This window comes from Phacochoerus africanus, chromosome 5, assembly GCF_016906955.1.
Source record: "Phacochoerus africanus isolate WHEZ1 chromosome 5, ROS_Pafr_v1, whole genome shotgun sequence".
Lineage (NCBI taxonomy): Eukaryota > Metazoa > Chordata > Mammalia > Artiodactyla > Suidae > Phacochoerus > Phacochoerus africanus.
Genome location: NC_062548.1, coordinates 19,077,358 through 19,101,175, shown reverse-complemented (window position 1 = coordinate 19,101,175; position 23,818 = coordinate 19,077,358). Strand labels below are relative to the sequence as shown.

Here is a 23,818-nt window from a genome sequence, read left to right as displayed (position 1 = left end):
CCCCGCAGCCCCAAGAATCAGGCTGAAGCAAAGGAATGACAACTGTATTTACACGAAAGTGGGTTACACAAGGATTTAAAAAAAAAAAAAAAAAAAGGCAAAGTGAAGAGGGGAGCTGGCAGTCAGGAGGGGCCGCAGCGCTGGCCCGCGGCGAGACCCAGGATGTTCGCCTGCAACACAGGAGGGGAGGGGAGAGCATGCCCGTCAGGGCCGAGACGGGCACAGGCCAGGGGTAGGAAGGGCTCAGCAGTGAGCTCACCTTCAGGAACGACTCCATCTGTTTGCTGGAGATGCCCTCCACGCGTTCCAGGTCCTCCACCTGGCAGGACAGCCGTGATGGAGAAGGAGCCGAGGGAGTGCCAGGCTCCTCCCACCCCCAGCTCCCCCCTGGGCCATTACCTGGCTGAAGGGGCCATGGAGCTCCCTCCAGCCCACGATGAGCTGGGCCTTCTTTTGGCCAATGCGCTGCAGGCTGCGTAGATCGCGGGCTGAGCCTTCATTCAGCAGATCTAATATTTTTTGGCGCCCATGGGCCAGTAGCTCCGGGCTGATCTGTAGCTCCCAGCAATCCTCAGCCTTCTCCTCGGGCTCTGAGGCATCCAGGGACTCCAGCTATTAGGCAGGAGGTGAGTGACAACAGAGTGATGTTCAGCCTGCAGCGGTAAACTGCTTTGGACTCTGCAAGGATAGAAGCCTAACAGCAGCTACCTCCCCGCCCTCCCCACCCTCTCTTTCCCTCCTGTTCAGTTGCCATTCCCCGAACCCTTCCCTCTGGCCACTCTCTGGACTGATTCTCATTTTATCCAACTTGTGAAAGAGTTGCTGTGATGATCAGATGAGTTCATGAATGTAAAATACATAGCAAGCTCTTAAATCTGGGCCTTCATCTCTAAAAAGGAAAGAATAAGCATAGAAGGTGCTCAAGAAATGATAAACCCCCAGTGTCACCCCAGTTTTTTGGTAGGTCTTCCAGTGTTTAGGCTCTTTCCCTAAGTGGGCTCTGCAGTTTGTAGAGGCCAAGACCCAGGCTACACACTGTACCTAGTAAGTAGCTATCAACTGAGGGTGAGGGACACCAGGAAGAAAGGTAACAAGTGACGGACACCCATCCTGCTAGATAAACTCATCTCACTGCATTTCATCTGAAATGCCCTGTGAGGCATGCTGCATCCAGAGGGGAAGCCACTTGGAAGAGCTGTAAACAGCTGACAAGGGTTCTGACAGACCAAGTAACCCTCTGGCCAGCCCTCTTGCCACCGAAGCTCACCACCTGTTACTTCTCCTGGGATCTATGTAGGTGTATGTAGCCTAAGGCTTCAGCTACTCTCACCTTTCTCTTCCGGCCTTTCTTCTTCAAGATGTGGATCTCAGCATTTGGGGATGCTGCCTGCTCCTGAACTGAAAGCAAGAATTGTGAACTGGAGTCACGGCCAAGGCTACTTTTCAGCCCTCTGGTAGCCATTTGGTTCTTCGATTTCTGATTCCCCAAGTCACCTCAACCCCAGTTAACCCTCTTTTGTTGGGTTGTTTTTTTTGCCACACGTGGCATGTGGAGGTTCCTGGGCCAGGGATTAAACCCACGCCACAGGAGGAACCCAAGCTGCTGCACTGACAATGCTGGATCCCTAACCTGCTGCGCCACAATAGAACTTCTCTGCATGACCATCCCATACTTATATTTGAAAGTAACCTCAGGAGTTCCTGTTGTGGCTCAGCACTAATGAATCTGGCTAGTATCTATGAGGATTTGGGTTCCATCCCTGGTCCTACTCAGTGGGTTAAGGATCTGGCATTGCCCTGAGCTGTGGTGTAGTTCGCAGACGTGGCTCGAATCCCCTGTTGCTGTGGCTGTGGTGTAGGCTAGCAGCTGCAGCTCCGATTTGACTCCTAGCCTGAGAACTTCTGTATGCTGTGGGTGTGGCCCTAAAAAGCAAAAAAGGGAGAAAGTAACCTCCATTGGTCTTGCAGGATAATCAATCACGCATTTGTCAGTCTACCCCACTGTACTAAATGCTGGAGGGCAGAGCACCCAGATCTATTTCAGATCCCTCTTCCTTTCCCTGGGGTTGGTGTATTGTGTGAGGACATGAGTGACACGAGGTCAGCTGCCCCAAACAATAACTCCCTTCTAAGATGTCAGTTATCTGGGTCTCCCTGGCCCCCAGAGCCAAACTTACTCAGTTGCAAGGGCATCACCACAGCTCTTTTGAGGGGCTTCGCCACTGTGACCGTGCGGCGGGCAAGAGGTCTGAGCGTGGTAGGAGAGTAATTCTCTTTTTCCTTTGGGTCTGCAGCCTCCTGGGCCAGCACCTTGGCTTCCAGTTCTTTTTGCTTCATCTTAAGCCTCTGTTAGAAAGGATTGGGAGAGATAGGACCCAGAACCAACTTTGGGGCAGTTTGAAGGGCAGCGGATTAGGGATGCGAGTGTGCAGGGCTCTGAGGCCCTAAAGAGGCTGGGTGAGGACCATTGGGAGAAACTACCAGGAGACAGTGGAGCCTGATGTAATTAAGAGCTTTCTAATGATCAAGGCTGCCTAGCGGTGGAATCGGCCTCTTTGGGAAATACTGAAGGACTGTTCAAGCAGAGTCCTAACTTAATGTGAACTGAGTTTTAGGGAATGGCAGTGTCTTGCATCTGTTTCTTTTACCTGGAATTTTTTGCCCTCTCGTCTCCTCACATCTGATCTCAATTATTTTTCAAAGTTCAGCCATCCGAAGGACATTCAAGAACGAAAGGATTCCAGTGTTGGGTAAAAACGGGGTCCTGGTCCAGCTTTTCAGTGTCCTTCCCTACCTGAAGATCCTCAGATTGCTTCTCAAGGCCAGGAGGAATCCCAGCCCCAACCCCCAACACTTACCTCAATTTCCAAGTCTTTCTCCTCCACTGTCTTCATGAGCACCATCCGCTCTCGCTTCGGGGTGCTCAGCAGAGGGGTCCCCTGGCTCCCCTGGGAGCCCAGCAGACGGTCCAAGCTCAGAAGGCGCTCCAGCATAGCTGGGTCCATGCTACTCAGCTTCTGCAGGGGGCTGAGCAGACAAAGTTGACTCCTCACCCTCCTCTCTTTACTGCCCTCTGTAGCAGCAGGATTCTCCTCATCATGCCTTAACTTGGTATACGCTGTGGTTCCGGAACCCTAGTGTTAACTTGCTGGGCAACCCTGAACAGGTCATCCAGACTCTCTGGGTGCAGTGGCGCTCACTGTCTGACCGTGATTGATTAGGTGTCAGCAAGGGCCGTGCGCCTGTGTGCATGTGGAGGAGGAATCGGTGAAAGCTTCACCGAGGAGGTCATCTTCAGCAGGGCTTTCAAATGCCAAGCCTCCCTCCTGTGGGCAGCAGGAAAGCCCTCTTCAAACAGTGGCCTGCCTTCATCCGAGCATGGCAATGCCTCACATCCGGTCCTTCTGTCTGGAATCCCCCTCACATCTGACCTCGATTATCACAGTCAGCCACCTTTCCCCTGATGCCCAGCTTGACTGTGTATCTTCTTTCCTACACTGTGAACTAGCTCCTCCAGGACAGAGACTGCTCTGTTCTTTGTGTGCAAGTGCCAAGAGGAGCAGGATCAGGAAATGTAGATGAAGGTCTTTCTTCCTTGCTGGATCTCACAGAACAGGAGGGTCCACCTTCCTTACTGTCTGCTGTCAACCTTGCATCACATACTGATTCCCAGCTTGCTTCCTCAGCTAAACCGTGAGCCCCAGCGTCAGGGGTTGTCCAGGTCTGATGTGCCCCATCTCTGAGCCTTTCTGGCAGAGACCTTGCCTGTTCACAGGTAACGTAGATGTGTGGGTGTGTGTGCTTCTCCGAATTTGGATACATGGGAGAGGGGACTGCCGATAAATGGCATGAGAAAGACAAGATCACAAGCTAAGGTTGTGAGTGAACACAAGAACCTAGGCACCTTTTTTTTTTTTTTTTTGGCTTTTTTAGGGCCGCACCCATGGAGTATATGGAGGTTCCCAGGGTAGGGGTACAATCGGAGCTGCACCTGCCAGCCTACGCTCACAGCCACAGCAACACGGGATCTGAGCCACATCTGCAACCTACACCACAGCTCATGGCAATGCTGGATCCTTAACACATTGAGTGAGGCCAAGGATAGAACCCAAGTCCTCATGGATACTAGTCGGGTTTCTTAACTGCTGCACCTCAAGGGGAACTCCACCAGGCATCTTTTTGTGTATGCCATCCTTAACTACTATAGCCCCCGAGGCAGCATAAGCACTAATCCTTGGCCTCCTCAGGTCACCTCTGTTCAGTAGTCTTCAAACTTACACAATTTAGAGAGGCTCTATGTGGGCTAGAAGTAGAAAGATGGCAGAGTTCAAACTGCAACTCGTTCTTTGGAGTTAGGGAGGGCCAAGTGGCCAGACATAGAAAGCAAGACCACTAAACATGGGGGGCCTGAATATTAGTGGCTGCTGGGCCATGAGGTGGGGCTGTCAGAACCGGGGAGGCCACACACAGAAATGACTTAATTTAGAGGCTTTGTTTGGGGAGTTCCCGCTATGGTGCAGTGGGTTAAGAATCTTACTGCAGCGGCTGGGGTCACTGTGGAGGTGCAGGTTCAATCCCTGGCCAGGTGCAGTGGGTTAAAGGATCCAGTGTTGCCACAAGAGCGTAGGTAGAAGCTGCGGCTAGGATTCAATCCCTGGCCTGGGGAACTTCAATATGCCACGGGTGCAGCCATTAAAAAAGAAAAAAGAAAATAGATGCTTTGATTGGATTGAGGGTGGAAGCAGGGAAAAGTTAGGACTGCAACTAAACCCATGGAAGGTCACAGAAAGGCTGGACTCTTAACACACAGACTGAATCTCAGCGAGACATTTCTCTTCATCCTTGGGACCTGAAAGACCTGATCCTCATTTACTCCTTGAGCCAGAAGCAAAAGTGCTCATCCTTGAAATACTGATGGCAAAATATGAGATTTTTGTTGACTGCTTAAAGGAGTTGGAAAATGGAAAGCAGGATGGTGGGGGGGGAGGTGGGGGGAGGAATGCCTGGAGGCCTCCTTAGGGCCTCTGGCAGCAGCATCAAGGCTAGAGATCTTAGCACTTCAGTGAATTCAATAGAGTAGGATTTGGGGTGAACCCGGTGGAAGACCAAGTTCACAGCTCAAGGATCTTACAGGCTAAACCCACTGCTACTGCACACCCAATCCAGACATAAGGGGAATCTACATAAGAATCCTCCCTATCTGCTCACCTGAGTTTCTGGAAGGCAGAGGCTGGAGCTGCTGGGGGCTCAGGACTTCCACTTTCCTCTTCCTCCGGGCCTCGGGCTCTCTTTGCCTCTGATGGGCCTAGCAGTTCTTTCTGAGACAGTTTAATAGGTGCCAAGACTAGGGGAAGATGGTGAGGTGGAGGGAGAGGGGGTCTCAGCCTCTATGCTGATCTTGGTGAGTTCGGCAAATTCCCCAATTGTCCAAACTCAGCCTTTCCACTCCTCCCGGTCCCGGTCCTCACCATGAAGCTGTAAGCGCTCATTGGTAAAAGGCCGGTTGATCACCTCCTTGGATCTGGCTGCAAAGTTGAGTGCAGAGACCGTGTCTAGGTAGAAGCGTCTCTCAGGGGCAATGTTGGCGATGAGGATGCTGTGGGCTGAGCCACCCAGAGAGTCCTGAGGGATGGGGATGGGGCTGGATGGGTGGGTCAGATGACCCCCCCCGTCCTCCGCCAGGACCACCGTTCTCCAACACCCTGGCAGGTCTGAGAAGCCCGTCCCCTAGCCCCTTTCGCCCAAGATGGGAGGCCTGACCTGTAAGAGGCGAGTGAGCTTGCTGTCCCGGTAGGGCACACGAGGGAGGCCCTGGTTCAGCGCATCCACCACCTTGCCCAGTACAAAGAGGGAGGCGTTGATGGCTCCGCTCTCCTTCAGCCGCAGGCCCTTGTTGCCTGTGCGCCGGTTGTCCTCTGAGCCAGCCAAGTCGATCAGGTAGAGTTTCCCCTCTCGCTGTCGAAATGGAGCCAGCCGTTCCCGCTGATCCACCTGAGGGATAAAAGCAAGGGCCTCAGATTAGCTCAGGCTCCGGGGCTTCCCCAGGTCCTCACCCTGGACAGCGGGCCTCGCCTTGACCAGGAGCACGGCGTGACTGCGGGAAGAGCGCTGATTGAGCCGGGTGGCTCCTACAGTCCGATTCCGACTGGCTGGTAGGAAGTGCTGCTCAAAATCAGCGAAGCTAGTGATGGGCTTCTGTGTGAGGCCTGGAATCAGGATGTTGCCTCGGCAGTCTTCTCGGATTACCAGGTCTCCTGATGAAGGTTCCAAGAGGTCCAAAACCTGTTTGAGCAATTCTCCAGTTACAGGCTGCTTACTTCCTGGGGATGAGTCTCCTCTTTCTCTGCTGGAATGTCAGAGTTGTGCCATCTGCTACCCTGACGTCTGTCTTTCCAGATCTTACACCTCCTTGCTGGAGCAGAGCTGCAGGTTCTACAACTAAGTCTGATTTAACCCTTTGTCTCTTCCTTCCTCGATCAGAAAAGAGCCTCACCTTTTCCTGGTAGATCTCTAAGTAGGACATAGTGACAGAGAGAGCCCATGGCCGGCCCTCGGCGCCCTCCTCCCTTGTGAGCTGCAGGAGGTCCATGAGAGCGCGGGGGATCACCCCAGGTTGCTCTGGGCTGCCCAGCATTGTGTGCGTCTTCCCTGGGGAAGGAATGGAAAGAGCTGTGAGATTTTCCTCCCGACTCCCGAGTCCTTTCTGACCCCTGGCTGTATCAGGCTTGCTCACCTGCCCCTGTGGGCCCATAGGCAAGCACACTGGCATTCTGCCCTTCCAGCAAGTGCCTCAGGATGGGCTGCACTGATCCTCCATAGACGTCCTGCTGAGAGCTCCTCTCCCCATAGAAGGCATCAAACCTGCAGGCAGGAAGAAAGAAGGGAATTAGTGCAGGTTCCATTCTCATCCAGACCTAGGGGATAAAAGTGGCTCGGATTTAAGCGTCTCCACCCTTTTTCTTGGGCAAAAACCTAAGAAAGCACCAACCGAACACCTGTTCCATCCCAGTCTCTGTATCGGTGTAGAAACAGAGGTGACGTCCCTGCTCTGTGGAGTTGTGCAGTCTGCTAGTCTAGACAGATAGGCACCCATACTTTGCTGTGATTCATGAAACGAAGATGAGAGGGCACTAGAAGGAATAACTGATCCTGCCTCGGGAGGGAGGACTTTGCCAGAGAGAGAAGAGAAAGATATTCTAAGTATCAAGAATAGCACACAGAGGAGTTCCTGTCATAGCTCAGCGATAACGAACCCAACTAGTATCCATGAGGATGTGGGTTTAATTCCTAGCCTCTCTTAGTGAGTTAAGGATACGGCATGAGCTGTGATGTAGGTTGCAGACACAGCTTGGGTCCCGAGTTGCTGTGGCTGTGGTGTAGGCCGGCAGCTACAGCTCTGATTTGACACCTAGCCTGGGAACTTCTATATGCTATGGGTGTGGCCCTAAAAAGACCAAAAAAGAAAAAAGAAGAATAACACACAGGGAGTCCCCTGGTGGCTCAACCAGTTAAGGATCTGACACTGTCACTGCTGTGTCTGGTTACTGCTGTGGCATGGGTTCAGTCCCTGGCCTGGGAACTTTTGCATGCCACAGGTGCAGCTAAAGGGGACGGGGAGGGCGGGGGGGGGGAGCACATAAACAAGAGACTGTAGCAAAGGCAAAGGCTTCCCAATCTTTTTCACACTACAGTGAATATACATACTGGTATTTACACACTGTAACAGTTAAGAAAAGACACTGCACCCACCTCCCCCCCCCCTTTTTTTTTGTCTTTTTAGGGCAGAACCTGTAGCATGTGCAAGTTCCCAGGCTAGGGGTCAAATCGGAGCTGTAGCCACTGGCCTACGCCACAGCCACAGCCACATCGGATCCAAGCCATGTCTGTAACCTACACCACAGCTCACAGCAATCCCAGATCCTTAACCCACTGAGCAAGGCCAGGGAGCGAACCCGCATCGTCATGGATACTAGTTGGATTCATTTCCGCTGCGCCACAATGGGAACCCCTGCTGCTTATGACTAGATGAGACTCAACCCGCATGTAGTCCACGCACTGTAGCACTGCCTTCTGGTGAAGAAGCTATGGCAGAGGCCATGGCAGGCATCAGTGTTAGTGGAGTGTAGCAGGTGTTGGAGGATGAGGCTGGAAAGAAACTGAGGCCAAATCATCAAGGGCCTAGAACAGAATTGGCAAACTTTCCCATAGAGAGCCAGAGAGTAAATATTTTGGGCTCCATGGACAAAGGTTCCTTTCACAACTACTCAACTCTGCCATTGTAGTCAGTGGAAAGCAGCCTTAGACAATATGTAAATAAATGAGTGTGGCTGTGTTCCAACAAGGCCTTATTTACAAAAAGACTCCTGGCAGATTTGACCTGTGGACCGTAGTTTGCCATCCCCTGGCCTAGAAGGATAGGCCAAGGAGCCTGAACTTTAAACCTCCAATGGAATTTTAAAGTAGCTGCTCTCGGAGTTCCCACTGTGGTGCAATGGGATCAGTGGTGTCTTGGGAGCACTGGGACACAGGTTCGATTCCCCAGCCCAGCAGTGGGTTAAGGATCTGACATTGTTAGCTCAGGTCACTACTGCAGTTTGGATCTGATCCCCGGCCTGGGAACTCCATATGCCGCAGGGCGGCCAAAAAAAAAAAAAGAAAAAGGAGCTGCCCTTTTGAGTTCTGTCCCCAAACCTGGGTGGACTTCTCCGACTGTCTGGGTTAGCTAGCTGGTCTGTTCCCCCAGCCCTTCCTACACCTCCCTAAGACCCGAGATGGGCCTCCCCTGCTCAGCTTTGCTGCACCTTCTCCATTTGTGCCTATTGCCCCCCCGTAGGATTAGGAACAATAAAGTGTGTCTGATTCAGCCTCCAGTCTTTGCCCACAGTATCCCGCATAGGACCCATCACAGTAGACACCCCTGAACATGTCCTGAATGAACAAGCGAAGGTGTGGCAAACAAAGCTGTGCTGAGGAAGGAGGATCCTGAGGAGGAGGGTCTGAGAACGATCCGGGCAGGGGATGATGTGAGCAGGCCTAGGAGAGAGAGGGACAGGAGGGAGAGGGGCCTGAAGCTTACTGGTATTTGAGAGTCTCCTGGTGGTTCCTCCAGTTGGCAATCTCTAGCGAACAGCTGTCCAGGCCCCGTACACAGGGGGGATCATTTTCTCCAACTGTTCCATCCACAAATGGCCGCAGTCGCACAGCTACCCTCACTCGAGCCGGAGGCGGGCGCCGGCCGGCTCCCACCTTGCTAAGCCGACAGCGACCGGCTCCTGGAAGAAAGAAGACAAGTTTTCGGCATAAGTAGGGTGGAAGCTTTGCTGAGAGGTAAGGGTAGGAGTCTCAGAGGAGGAGGTAGTTAATTTAGCTGACCCCTTTAGGACGAGCAGGGTCACTGCCAAGCTTTCCAGGCAGAAGGAAAGGCATGGGCAAGAGCTCGGGGGTGTGAAAGCACCACCCCCTTGGAGAACTGGTGAAGCAGGACTCTGTGTGGGTTCTGTCAGTGGGGTGAGCACAGAAGGGCAGATGGAAGAAAAAGATGAATCAAATACAGGGTCTCGGGCAGTGCGGTGGGGGGTTGGCGGAGAAAGATTATACACAGGCCGGGACTGGGAACCAAATCCAGTACTTAGCAAACATTAACATTTACGAAGCACCGACTACCCCTAGGCACACTTTAATCTTCAGGCTGTCCCTGAGAGGCACATTAGTCTGTTCTGTTAGTCCCATTTTACCAGTGAAGATGCTCAGAGGTGCAGCTACTCTTCCCAGCACCTCAGTGTTTTGTGCCTGTGGCCATGAGGCTATTACTTTATCTTGTACCATAACCTACATTTTGCCTGTTTGCTCCTTTTTGCTCCTCAAAAGAGCTATAAGTAGAGCCTAGAAGCGGAACAAAACCCCAGCATCAAAATGGACCAGAGACCCCTGTAATCTTAACAACAGGGCAGGGAAGGAGGCCTGGAGCTGGGGCCTGGGATACCATTGGGAGGGCGGGGGCCATAGCTCATTTGGGGGAAAGCGCTTTCCATCCTGGCCATGCTGTGGGTGTCCCCAAGCCTGGCATCAGTTCCTACCCTGCTCTATAAGTAGGCCCAGTGGGATGCAGACTGCAATGTGTACACAAATAACCTGGAAGATCTAGTTAAAATAGGGATTTGGCTTCATTCCCTGGAGTGACGCCTACGACTCTGTATTTCTAGCAACTCTGGGGTGATGCTATGCTGCTGCTGCTGCTGCTGCTGCTGCTGCTGCTGCTGCTGCTGCTGCTGCTGTGACACAATTAAACTTTCAAGGTAGAGCAGACCAGGACCTCACAGGGTTGTTCTGGGATTGAGAGTTGACATCTGCCCCCATCAAAAACCAGTCAATGAACTGCCTGACTTTTCTGTGTCTCTATTTCTCACCTGCAGTTCATAATACATACAAATAAGTACAGACACACATACACACGCCCCGAACTGTTAAAAGTGGTTTTCTTTTTTTCTTTTTAGGGCCGCATCCACAGCATATGGAAGTCCCCCAGCTAGAGTCAAATCACATTGGATCTGCAGCTGCCAGCCTATGCCACAGCAACACCAGATCCGAGCTGCACCTGCAACTTATGCTGCAGCGGCAACACTGGATCCTTAACCCACTGAGCAAGGCCAGGGATCCAGCCCACATCCTCATGGATACTAGTTGGGTTCTTAACCAACTGAACCACAATGGGAACTCCCTTGATGGTTTTCTCTTGATGGGGGAGTATGTGGGTTTATGTTCTATATTACCCAGATCCGTAAGGCTGTAGTGCGTGCATTAAAATAATAATGATGACACTGTGGACATCTTTGGGAGGGATAAGGTTAAGAGGCAGCCCCCAGTCCCTTTCTGTCCTAGCTCGGTTTGTAAAAGGCACTGACAGTCAGTCCTTCTCTATTGTAAGCTTTCTGTTTAGTTTGCTTCCCATAATTAAATCTAAATCATTTGGAGGGAAGGGAGATTATGAATTATTTTTATCATCAGAAAATGCAGTTAAGATAAAACTTTAAAAAAAAGGAGTTCCTGTCGTGGCACAGTGGTTAAGGAATCCGACTAGGAACCATGAGGTTGCGGGTTCGGTCCCTGCCCTTGCTCAGTGGGTTAACGATCCGGCGTTGCCGTGAGCTGTGGTGTAGGTTGCAGACGCGGCTCGGATCCCGAGTTGCTGTGGCTCTGGCGTAGGCCGGTGGCTACAGCTCCGATTCGACCCCAAGCCTGGGAACCTCCATATGCCACGGGAGCGGCCCAAAGAAATAGCAAAAAAAAAAAAAAAACCTTTAAAAAAAAGTCGGGGGATACCTCTATTTCTGTGAGGATTGAATGAGCTGAAGCTTTATGAGGAGGGTATTACTCTATTTTACCCTGGAGGATGCTACACTACAGCCCTTGGCTAACAGCAGAATTCACACCTCCATCTCATCACCTCCAAAACCCTGCTTTCAATGAGGATGCTGTATTACCTATCATGACCAAATGGGAAAGTTCTCAGTATCTCTGACTCTCTTGTTTTTGCTGGTGGTAGCAGCTGGTTGTGGGGACCAGAGGCCTCATATAAGGCAAGAGGCTGGTATATGTGGCCAACACAGAGACAGCAGGACAAAAAGGTGGACAGACTACCCCTGGGAAGACTCTTACGCATAAGTAAGGTATACCCACAAGCTGATGGCCTGTTCCAAAAACTGGGCTTCTGTTCCTTCATGGGACAAATGAAGCCAGTAACACCATTTCTCACTTTAAGGTTTCCAAAGCACTCAGGCATCTAGCTTTCATTTGACCCTCCCAGCAATCCAGAAAGTCAGGAGCAAGTAAGTAGAAACCTGCAGGGGCACCTGTGCGGATAAGAAAACTAAGAAGCAAGGATGCTGACTGACTTTTATCAAGAATGTGTGCAGGAGCCTCTCCTTGCCTGTCTTTCCCAGGGGTTTGTGTGTGTGTGAGAACAGAGAAAGACAGCAGCTATGGAAGGACTTAAGGAAGTTCAGTGATGGTACAGGGTGAAGGGGAAGTCTGGTGATGCAGAGAGTAGAGACTCTGGTTAAACAGAGCTGCATTTCAATTCCAGCTCTAACATGTATTAGCGTGTGACTCTGGGCAAGGGACTTAACATCCATGTGCCCCACTTTCCTTGGGGTGGGGTGGGCCTGGAGCTTAATGAGGATGAAAAGAAGTAACATGTAAAATGTCAACAGAGAAACTAGTACATAGTAGGTTGGTAGTAATTCAAGGTTAGAAAAAAGTCAAGGGAAGATGGTCTGGACTCAAATCCCAGCTCTGATACCTACAGCTAACTAAATAACCTGGGAATGACTTTCTATTCCTGTGCCTCAATTTCCCCACCTATAAAGTTGGGAATAAATAAAAATAACTACTTGTTGGGTAGTTAAGGCAGTAAATAAGGTAATTCATGTAGAAGTGCTTAGAACAGCATTGTACTTGGTAAAAGCTCAGTAAGGTGTTGTTTTTTTTTTTTTTCTATTAAAAAATCTGATTTTATTTTTTTCCCACTGTACAGCACGGGGACCAAGTTACATATACACGTATACATACTTTTTCCTCCCATTGTTGTGTTGCGATGTAAGTATCTAGACATAGTTCTCAATGCTACATTAGTAAGGGTTTTATTTTATCTTCCCCCATTTTCCCAGTGAGGAAACCTCAGTACAGATAGGTTTGCTGGCTTGCCCACGGACTGAGCTTCAAATGAAGGGCTAACTCCAAAGTTCATTATGTGACTCTCTGGGCCTTCTCAACCCCTTCATCCTTGTATCCCCATGGGCCTTGGAGACAAATTCCACTTAGTAGCTGTGTGACCTTGGGAAGGTTTCGGAACCTCTTCCAGCCTCAGTTTCTTTTTATAAAAATAACAGTATCTACCCTCATACCGCTATGAGTCAAAAGAAATAATGTACATATAATGTTTAGCACAGTACCAGCAGTAAGTACTCAGCACGGGTAGCTGTTGTTACTGTTACTACATTCTTTCTCCCCTTACACAGGCCCTTCAAGGCAGCAGCTCACTTCTGCCCACACCATTCAGTAGGGTCACTTAATGACCTCCTTACTGCTAAGTCCAAAAGACAAGCTCAGTCCCCATCCTGTTTGACTTCCCAAAAGTATTCAACACCCTTGATCTGCTTTCCTTAAGGAAGTATAATTTTTTATAAGCTTCCAGGCCCCCACCAGCCCTCTATTCACTTCTCAGCTTCTGCCAGTCTTAAATGTGGTTCCTAGGCTCCCCATGTCCTCTCTCTAGATCAGGGTTGCTCAGTTTCTGTCCTATTGATATTTGGGGCTGGACAGTCTTTGTGGTGGGGCTGTCCTGTACATTGCAGGAAGTTTAACACAAAGGAGTTTGTGCTAAACACTATACCAGTAGCAGCATTTCCCCTGCCCCCACCCTGTAACCACCCAAAATATCCCCAGACATCACAGGTGGCCCCATGGGGAACAAAACTGCCCCTAGTTGAGAATCACTCATAATTAATTTCATGGTCACCATCACTGGCTCTCTTGGCTTCAATTACCACCTCAAATCTGAGGACTTCTAATTGACAGCCCCCCACCCCCACCCCACCAGAGCTCTCTCCTGAGCATTGGATCCACATTCCCTGCTGCTGCCCTGACATCTCCTCTTACGCGGTTCAGGTAATTCAAATTCCAACCATATTTTATTTATTTATTTATTTCTGGCATTTGGAACTTCAGGCCAGGGACTGAACCCAAGCCACTACAGTGACAACGCCAGATTCTTAATCCGATGCGCCACAAGGGAACTCTAAACTCATCTTAAACAGAATCCCTTCCCCATCTGTCTGCAACTCCATCTTCCTTCTGTGCTAACATAAATAAATGGAACCAAAGATGGGAAAGTCTGTCTTAATTTCTTCTCTCTCGTTTCCCACATTGGGCTTTTATTAACATCTGTCGATTCTACTTTTTTAATGAGTTCACTCCTCCCCGTCCTCCGTCCTCACTGCACAATCTTTGCCAAGGTCATCGAGAGAGAGAGGGAGAGGGGGAGGAGGAGGGGGAGGGGGAGGGGAGGGGGAGGGGAGGGGGAGGGGGGGGGGAGGGGAGGGGGAGGGGAGGGGGAGAGGGAGAGGGAGAGGGAGAGGGAGAGGGAGAGGGAGAGGGAGAGAGCGAGCGAGCGAGCATCCCAACTGGTCTCCTTGTTTCACTTCCTTCCAAATCATTCTCTCCCTGTGATGCATTTCCTTCAGTTTCTGCAACAGGCTAAGTTCTCTCGCATCTGTGGGGCTTTGCACCCGCTATCCTCTCCCTGGGATATCTTCTTACCCCCCTCCTTCCAGGGACTGAGGTAAACCCTTACATCTTATTTCCTCTTAAAAACCTTCCCTTGTAGGAGTTCCCGTCGTGCTGCAGCGGAAACGAATCTGACTAGGAACCATGAGGTTTCGGGTTCGATCCCTGGCCTCACTCAGTGAGTTAAGGATCTGGTGTTGCCAAGAGCTGTGGTGTAGATCGCAGAGGCAGCTCGAATCTGGCGTGGCTGTGGCTGTGGTGTAGGCTGGCTCCGACTGCGCTCTACCCTGGGTACCTCCATGTGCTGCGGGTGCTGCCCTCAAAAAGACAAAAACAAACAAACAAACAAAAACCCTTCCCTTGTAAAATGACTGCCCCAAAGGCTCTGTTAGGTGAGCCTCTCCAAGCACTCATGACACTTCACCATAACTGCTTATGTGTCTGCCTTCTCCATTTAACTATGAACTCAGTGAAAATAAGTCTTACTGGGCTCACCTTTACATTCCCAATATCTGGCACAGAGTAGGCGCTTAGAGAGTATTTGCTGAACAAACTAAGATTTGATGAAGGAACGAACATAGAACATTGGCACTCATGCTCCAAAGCTCAGAGTCCAGGGAAAGAGAGGCACAGGCACACAGCTGCCGACAGTCCAAGAGTCTGCCCCTTTCTTTTTTTTTTTTTTTGTCTTTTGTTGTTGTTGTTGCTATTTCTTGGGCTGCTCCCGCGGCATATGGAGGTTCCCAGGCTAGGGGTCGAATCGGAGCTGTAGCCACCGGCCTACACCAGAGCCACAGCAACTCGGGATCCGAGCCGCGTCTGCAACCTGCACCACAGCTCACAGCAACGCCGGATCGTTAACCCACTGAGCAAGGGCAGGGACCGAACCCACAACCTCATGGTTCCTAGTCGGGTTCGTTAACCACTGCGCCACGACGGGAACTCCAAGTCTGCCCCTTTCATCATGAAAGCAACTTTGAGGTCGGGTGAAGCTAACACTGATTTCTTTCAATTTTCCCCTCTCCCATAATTCCCAACTTCCACTCAGCTTTTTTCTTTTACTGATGAGGAAATTGTGCCAAAGAGAGCGTCTTTGGCCTCTCTTTACCTCATAAATAAATCGATCATTTGGTGGCCTTTTGGTCCCACCAAGGCCTGGCAAACGCCAACCTTTGAAATTCACCTCAACTATCATTTCCTTAATGCAGTCTTCCCAAGGGTTTATCTCAGATTCTGCACTCCCTATAGCAGCTTATACATACCTCTTATTGCTTTTCAATATATTTACATGACTATCTACTGAAACAGACTATAAGCTTCTCTAGGGAAGTGACAATATTCATTCAAGTAATTTTTATTCTCATTTCTTGGTCTTTTTAGGGCTGCACCTGCAGCATATGGAGGTTCCCAGGCTAGGGGTCAAATTGGAGCTGCAGCTGCTGGCCTACACCACAGTCACGGCAACACGGGATCCAAGCCACATCTTCAACCTACACCACAGCTCGCAGCAACGCAAGATCCTTAACCCACTGAGCAAGGCCAGGGATCGAACCTGCATCCTCATGGATATAGTCAGGTTCATTACCACTAAGCCACAACGGGAACTCTATATTCAAGCATTTTTATGAAAACTACTATGTACCAGACACAGTAGATCTTGGAAGGGTGAGGGGAGGTTGTGCTCAGACAGAGTAAATACCATGTGCTGGGCATAATTTTGTTTTGTTTTGTTTTTTAGGGCTGCACCCAGGGCATATGGAAGTTCCCAGGCTAGGGCTCGAATCAGAGCTACAGCTGGAGGCCTACACCACAGCTCACGGCAACGCCAGACCCTTAACCCACTGAGCGAGGCCAGGGAAGGAACCTGCGTACTCATGGATACCAGTTGGGTTTGTGTGTTAACGTTAAGCAAGGTTTTTTTGTTTTGTTTTTTTGGTTTTTTTTTTTTTTTGGCAGCCCAGTGTCATATGTAAGTTCCCAGGCCAGGGATGGACTCATAGCCACAGGTGCAACAATGCTGGATCCTTAACCCACTGCACAGGTGGGTGATCGAACCTGTTGCTCTGAAGCAGCCGGAGCTGCTGCAAAGACAACCTTGATCCTGCTGTGCCACAGTGGAAACTCCCAACTTTGAGCAAGTTTTTTGATTTTTTTTTGCTTTTTGCTTTTATAGGGCTGCACGTGTGGCATATGGAAGTTCCAGGCCAGGGGTCCAATTGGAGCTGTAGCTGCTGGCCTACACCAGAGCCACAGCAACACAGGATCCAAGCAGCGTCTTCGACCTACACCACAGCTTCTGGCAACGCGGGATCCCTAACCCACTGAGCGAGGCCAGGGATCAAACCCACAAGCCCGCGTCCTCATGGATACTAATCAGGTTCGTTACCACTAATCCACAGTGGGGGCTCCCTGAGCAAGATTTTAAACTCATCTATGGCTCAGTTTCTTCATCTGTAAAACAAGACAGCAACATGCACCTACAGCCAACTAATCTATGACAAAGGAGGCAAGGATAGACAATGGAGAAAGGACAGCTTGTTCAATAAGTGGTGCTGGGAAAACTGGACAGCCGCATGGAAAAGAATGAAATGAGAACACTCCCTGACACCGTACACAAAAATAAACTCCAAATGGATTAAAGACCTAGATATAAGACCAGACACTATAAAACTCTTAGAGGAAAACATAGGCCAAACACACTCTGACATAAAAGACAGCAACATCTTCTCAGATCCACCTCTTAGAGTATTGACAATAAAAAGAAAAATAAACAAATGGGGCCCAATCAAACTTAAAAGTTTCTGCACAGCAAAGGAAACCCTAAACAACACAAAAAGACAACCCACAGAATGGGAGAAAATCTTTGCAAATGAATTGACGGACAAGGGATGGATCTCCAAAATTTACAAACAACTTCTGCAGCTCCATACCAAAAAACAAACAACCCCATCCAAAAATGGGCAGAAGATCTAAACAGACAGTTCTCCAGAGAAGACATACAGATGGCCGAGAAACACATGCAAAGATGTTCAACATCACTCATTATTAGAGAAATGCAAATCAAAACCACCATGAGGTACCACCTTACACCAGCCAGAATGGCCATCATCCAAAAGTCTACAAACACTAAGTGCTAGAGAGGGTGTGGAGAAAAAGGAACCCTAGTGCACTGTCGGTGGGATTGTAAACTGGTGCAACCACTGTGGGAAGCAGTATGGAGATGCCTCAGAAAACTAAACACAGAACTGCCATTTGATCCAGCAATCCCACTCCTGGGCATCTATCCAGAGAAAACCACGACTCACAAAGACACATGGACTCCGATGTTCACTGCAGCACCATTTACAACAGCCAAAACGTGGAAACAACCTAAATGTCCATTGACAGAGGAGTGGATCCAGAAGATGGGGTACATCTACACAATGGAATACGACTCAGCCATTAAAAAGAACAAAATACAGGCATTTCTAGCAACATGGATGGACCTAGAAATTATCATGCCAAGTGAAGTCAGCCATACAATGAGACACCAACATCAAATGCTTTCACTGACATGTGGAATCTGAAAAAAGGACAGACTGAACTTCTTTGCAGAACAGATGCTGACGCACAGACATTGAAAAACGTATGGTCTCCGGAGGAGACAGTTTGGGGGGTGGGGGGATGTGCTTGGGCTGTGGGATGGAAATCCTGTGGAATCAGATTGTTATGATCATTGTACAACTACAGATGTGATAAATTCATTTGAGTAATAAAAAAAAAAGTTAAAAAAAAACCCAAAACACAAGGCAGTAACAGACCCACCTCACAGCATTGAGGAGATTAAATAATTCATCAGCATAAAGTGTTTCCAGCTGTGCCTGGCACCAAGCAAGGCTGCAACATGTGTTTGACATTCTACTAAATAGGTTTGTTTCTCCACGGGGCCTGACAAACAGTAAGAGACTCAAATATCTGTGGTACCCACTATAATCACTAACCAGAATTCAGTCTACAAGAAGAGAGCAGAGCAAGATTCTGAAGGTCCTAACAGCCTTCCCAACCCTAAAAGAGTACTGACTTCCACGGCTGGAGGGAAAGGAAACAACCCCTTCTTTCCCTTTTCGGTGATCTCAGCACATCTTATGCTATCAATTCACACCCAGCTGCAGCCGGTCTGAACCTCTTGCCTCTCTGAGGGATCTCCCCGCACCCAAACAACATGTCACACACGGGCTCTTTCCCCAAAAACGCATCCAGCTCCCTTTCTTTTGTCCTTACAGTTGGAGTAGTAGCTATTTTTCGCTCGCTTACTCATGTAATCTTCTCAGATGGGTCACTGTCCCCACTTCACAGACAAAACTAAAGCTCCCTGAGGAAAAAGGCGCTAGGCTCAAAAGTGCACCGGAACTGGGTCTCAACCCCGGTCTATTGATCCGCGCCGAGAGCAGGAAACAGTGAGAAGGCACCAGCCTGAGACTTCCACACTCCCACTTTCCCCTCCCCGCTGCCGCGCCATTCCGGCGTCTCCCGGACTACTCGCGGGGCCCGGACCCGACTCGGACGCGTCGCCCCACAAAGCTCCAGACTCTGGCACCCCGCCCTGCCCAGGCTCGAGTACCCGAGGTCGCCGCCGCCATCTCGCGTCGCCTCCGCGCCGGGAGCCCCGCGTCCATTCCACTCCCTCCTTGGGCCCGCCTCTCTGTTCGAATTTCTCACTGCCCCGCCCCCTCTCCTGGGCTCCACCAATCACGGCTACTTGCCGCCGGAAGCCCCTTCTAGTGCCTCGCCGCTATCCCGCCCTCTAGGGCTCGCCTCCGGGTCCTGCAAGAAAGTTTCCCCGGGCCGAGAACGCATGCGCGCGCATCCGCTCCCCGGCCGTTGACGTCGGGCCGGCCCTCCCGCGCAAACGCCGCTGCCGCCGGAGGCGTTTGCGACAGTGGCCGTCGGGGTAGCTGGTGAGCGTCGCCAGCCCCCGGCTCTTTTTACCTTCTGGGTTTCGAGGCGTAGATTTACCTTAGGTGTAGACTTTTCGCCTCGTTGTTTTTTGTTTTTTTCCCCTCTCAAACTGCGACTTTTGGTACGAATCAAGCAGACGGTGTTCCGAGATAGTTAATCGATTTATCCGAAAATTTCTCTGAACTAAATACAGTTTTCGCTATTTTCGTGGCAGAATATGGCCCACTATAGGGATAAGAAAGATGCATGGGCATGGGATTATTCTAAACGACTGGTAGTGATCTTCAGTTTTACACTTTCTTGCCTCAGAATTTGATTCTCGAGCTTGGTGGGAGGGGATCCTTTTGTGGATTTCCGGACTTGACCTCGGGGGCCAGTCAACGGTGCTTTAACGTCTGGTCACTTATTTAGATCAGGACCCTGCTGGCTGGGTTGTGGACAGTTAGGTCCTGCTGATCCCAAAGCCACTATATGAGGTGCAGAGGCCAGGTGACATGTGTGTCCCTTTATGTCACATGCCTGAGCTGAGGATCCCAGCTGGGATGTCCCTTCCTTTGTAACAGAGCTCTACGCGGCGGAGTGGGCGTGAAAGTCAGGCTCCATCTGTTACTTAGTCAACTTCGCCCATGTCCTACGAGTTCAGTTATCTGTTAAATAGTTCCCTATCCCTTCTGGAGCTTAACCAGGCGTGACCATCCCATCTTTGAGCTCCTGGTAAGGCCCTGGTTTAGACATTATGTCAAACTATAAAAAACAAAACAAAACAAATATTGGACCACTGGTTCTAATGTTTTGGGGAGGGCCTTGAAATCCCTTTACGTTCTTAAAAATTGAGACCCCAAATATCTTCTGATTTTTATCAATCCACATTTACTGTGTTAGAAATAAATACAAGTTGAAAATATTTATTAATGCATTGCTCCGGTCACAGCAGTAACAATGTGGGATCCTTAACCCGCTGTGGCACAAAGGAAGTCCAGAATTCAGATTTCTAGGTGTGACAGGCTTTAGAGAGCATTTGACCAAATTAAGCTTATTTTACAAAGGGGTAATTGAGGAGTTCTCGTTGTGGCGCAGTGGTTAGCGAATCCAACTAGGAACCATGAGGTTGCCGGTTCGGTCCCTGGCCTTGCTCAGTGGGTGAAGGATCCAGCGTTGCCGTGAGCTGTGGTGTAGGTTGCAGACTCGGCTCGGATCCCATGTTGCTGTGGCTCTGGCGTAGGCTAGCGGCTACAGTGCCGATTCGACCCCTAGCCTGGGAACCTCCATATGCCGCGGGAGCGGCCCTAGAAAAGGCAAAAAAAAAAAAGGGAGGGGTAATTTAAATCCAAAGAGGTTAAGAGATTCGGCTGAGGTCATATACCCGAGCGGAGCTAGAACTTCGGTTTCCTAAGTCCCTGTGCAGGACACTGTCAACTCATTCTGACCTTTGACAGTGAGGTTCCCAACATTACTCAGTAATCCATTTACCTGACTGGTCAGCAAACTCCTTCACTCCCTGCCATTATCCAGAATCCCCACCTCAGCCCTCTTAGGTTTTATCAGGTGCAACAGGTAGTTCATGTGTCTCTTGGGCTAAACTACAGTATAGTATTTCATTAAACTGATCTAGGTGTTGCTATGAAGATATTTTGTAGACCTGGTGACCGTCTACAAGCCTTTGACTTTAAATAAGTGACATTATCCTGGATATTCCTTATCTAGTCAATTACAAGTCTTGAGAGCAAAACTGATACTGCATGGTATCATTTATAGGTGGAATCTAAATAAGTCTGACTTCCCTTGTGGCTCAGCAGGTTATCACTGTTGTCACTGCTGTGGCTCTGGTTACAGCTGTGGCTCGGGTTCGATCCCTGGCACAGAAACTTATGCATGCCATGGGCCCAGCCAAAACAAAAGTCAAACTGTACTAAGAGTATAGATTTTTATAACCTAATAAATTAATCTTGGCGGGGGGAGGTGCCAAACTGAGGTTTCCCTGAGGAAGAAGAAATTTCATCTGTAGACTGTAGCATCTCTTCCTGCCCAGAAGTTTCCGGATTGCTGGGCTTCCATACAGATTTCAGATTTGTCTAGCCAGGCTCCACAGCTGCATAAGCCAATTCTTTGCAACAAATTTTCTTTTATATATATGTCCAGTCACCCTAGCCAACCCCCTGTGTTCATGGCAACCTATGATGGAAATCTCCACCCTCCTTGGAATGCCTTTTTTTTTTTTTTTTTTGGTCTTTTTGCTATTTCTTGGGCCGCTCCTGTGGCATATGGAGATTCCCAGGCTAGGGGTCTAATCGGAGCCATAGCCACCAGCCTACACCAGAGCCACAGCAACGCAGGATCCAAGCCGCGTCTGCAACCTGCACCACAGCTCACGGCAACGCCGCATCCTTAACCCACTGAGCAAGGCCAGGGATCGAACCCTCAACCTCATGGTTCCTAGTCGGATTCATTAACCACTGCGCCATGACGGGAACTCCGGAGTGCCTTTTTTAAGGATGGGACTGGCAGAGTAGAAGCTGTCGAGGAGATGGTGACTTCCTAAGGAAAGAACCTCGGTTCTCAAAGAGCTGAGCAAGGACCCCAGCGCTTGTGGGTAAAGGTGGGAAGGCTGCAGTAATAGGCAGAGTCCTTGGCAGGAACTTAGGCTAAACTTTGGGACTCAGGTGAGTTCTGGGAACGAACAAAGGAAGATAGCCCAGGCCACCCACGTGCAGCCAGTGGGTTAAGGTCAGGGGAGTGAGGTGCCTTTTGGTGGCGAGGCACTGTCTCGAGGGGACGACAAGGGCCGAAGAGTGGAACAAATGCGGTTCAAGTCACTATCCACAACTAGGCCTTCTTGGCTTCAGAACTCGAGTTTGGGTCAACGCTTGAAAAGAGAACTGGGCTACAGGCCAGAATCTTACCTCCTCTTGATAAATTGTGAAGAAAAACCCAGAATTCTTTTTTTTTTTTTTTGGCTTTTTCAGGGCCAAACCCGTGGCACACATGGGGGTTCCCAGGCTAGGGGTCCAATCGGAGCTGTAGCCGCCGGCCTACACCACAGCCACGTGGGCTCTGAGCCACATCTGTGATCTGCACCACAGCTCACAGCAACAGTGGACCCTTAACCCACTGAGCAAGGCCAGGGATCGAGCCCGCAACCTCATGGTTCCTAGTCGGATTCGCTTCCGATGCACCATGATGGGAACCCCAAAACCCAGGATGCGTATACCTCTCTCCTTTATCCTCCCACTCTTCCCAGGTTGACATCTGACAAGTAGCCAAAAAGGAGATTCACACATCCATACGCAGAGTCCGGGGGTGGACCCCAGCTGCAGACGCCCTACCACACACCAGCTTTAGCCATGTCCATGTGTTTTTTTTTTTATTGAGACATGTAGATGGTGGTTGGTGATTGCGGGGTTCCCACACCCCCCTTGCAGGGGTGCCGTGTAACTCAGCAGTTCTCGTAGTCCCTGGAGTAGGAGTCCCAGTGCAGGCCAATGGCATCGATAAGGCTCCCAGCTCAGCCACTGATGAATCGTAGCACAGTGTTGGGGTCCAAGGGGACAGCATTGAAACTCGTGCCTGTGTCTTTCCCAAAAGCTAGGAAGTGGAACTTGTCAGTCACAAAGATCAGCTTCCTCAGGTAGGAGCTATATTTGCCAGATACCTGGACCACCGACTCCTCCGGGTAAAGAAAGATCTCCTCCAGCTCCCCCTGAGTGCCACCCACATAGTTGCTCGACACCTTGCCGCAGCGCACCTGGAGCCTGGGGGCAGGGTGAGGAGAGGAGGAAGGGACACACTGAGTAGGGGATCAGAATTCAGGGCCTCTTGGCCTCCACGTTGAGACCTTCAAACTGGTGACAGGGATGACACGTGTCCTGCCAGTTCCACACAATGTGAGGGTTGCGTGAGCCCTTGGAGATCAGGCGTGGAACCTCAACTCCTCATTTTGCTGACAAACAGGCTCACAGAGGGAAGACGACTTGCCCAGAGTCATCCAGACAGTAACTATCAGAGCTAGATTTTTTTTTTTTTTTTGGTCTTTTTAGGGCCACACCTGTAGCATATGGAGGTTCCCAGGCTAGGGGTCAAATTGGAGCTGCAGCCACTGGCCTACGCCACTGCCCCAGCAACACAGGATCCTTTGACCCACCTAGCGAGGCCAGGGATCGAACCTGCATCTTCATGAGTACTAGTCAGAATCGTTTCTGCTGAGCTACCACGGGAGCCCCCAGAGCTTGAATTTGAAGTCTATACTCCACTGGGCCCCTACTCCCTACTTAAAAGAAGAAAAGGAATTTTTCAGACATCCCATGAAGAAAGACACTTGTCTGTGCTGTGCCAGGGTACACAGATCCAGGAGCAAAAGGATATGTATTTTGGGAAAGGCGTCAAGCAAAAATAGAGGGTGCCAGAAGGGATTTAAACTTCACGTGGAGGCTGGGGAAGGCACGGCAGGTGCCATGTGGGCCATGAAGATGGCAAGAAGAAGCCCCTGAAGCAGCCCAAGATGCAGGCCAAGGAGCTGGATTTAGGCATTGAAGCAGAAAGAGAAAGAGGAGCAGAAGAAACTTGAGGAGTTAAGCGCAAAGGCCTTGGGGAAAGGCTCCCT

The 23,818-nt window shown here is 50.1% G+C and overlaps 2 protein-coding genes across 2 annotated transcripts; both read right to left on the bottom strand.

Annotated features, from left to right (window-relative positions):
- Positions 1 to 28: 28 nt before the first annotated feature.
- KIF22 (kinesin family member 22) lies at positions 29 to 18,982 on the bottom strand. The gene is made up of 14 exons (XM_047780102.1): positions 18,884 to 18,982; positions 9,077 to 9,272; positions 6,734 to 6,861; positions 6,494 to 6,648; positions 6,073 to 6,282; positions 5,761 to 5,991; positions 5,469 to 5,622; positions 5,209 to 5,344; positions 2,859 to 3,027; positions 2,178 to 2,346; positions 1,331 to 1,398; positions 400 to 612; positions 260 to 319; positions 29 to 170 (listed from the first exon to the last, which is right to left on the bottom strand). The coding sequence occupies exons 1-14, from the start codon at positions 18,936 to 18,938 to the stop codon at positions 123 to 125; spliced, it is 1,992 nt and encodes a 663-aa protein (XP_047636058.1). The 5' UTR covers positions 18,939 to 18,982; the 3' UTR covers positions 29 to 122.
- Positions 18,983 to 22,565: 3,583 nt separating this feature from the next.
- On the bottom strand, positions 22,566 to 23,203 carry ZG16 (zymogen granule protein 16). The gene is given in 2 exon segments (XM_047782751.1): positions 22,566 to 23,005; positions 23,168 to 23,203. Coding segments are annotated over 2 exon segments (387 nt in total). The 3' UTR covers positions 22,566 to 22,654.
- Between the last annotated feature and the right edge of the window lie 615 nt (positions 23,204 to 23,818).

Bases quoted from the DNA above. Each gene is read 5' to 3' on its own strand.
- KIF22 (XM_047780102.1), bottom strand. From the start codon at position 18,938: ATGGACGCGGGGCTCCCGGCGCGGAGGCGACGCGAGATGGCGGCGGCG. The intron at 6,862-9,076 runs GTAAGCTTCAGG...TCCTGCCTGCAG, and splicing joins CAGGAGACTCTCAAATACCA to GTTTGATGCCTTCTATGGGG. The intron at 171-259 runs GTGAGCTCACTG...CCTGTGTTGCAG, and splicing joins AGATGGAGTCGTTCCTGAAG to GCGAACATCCTGGGTCTCGC.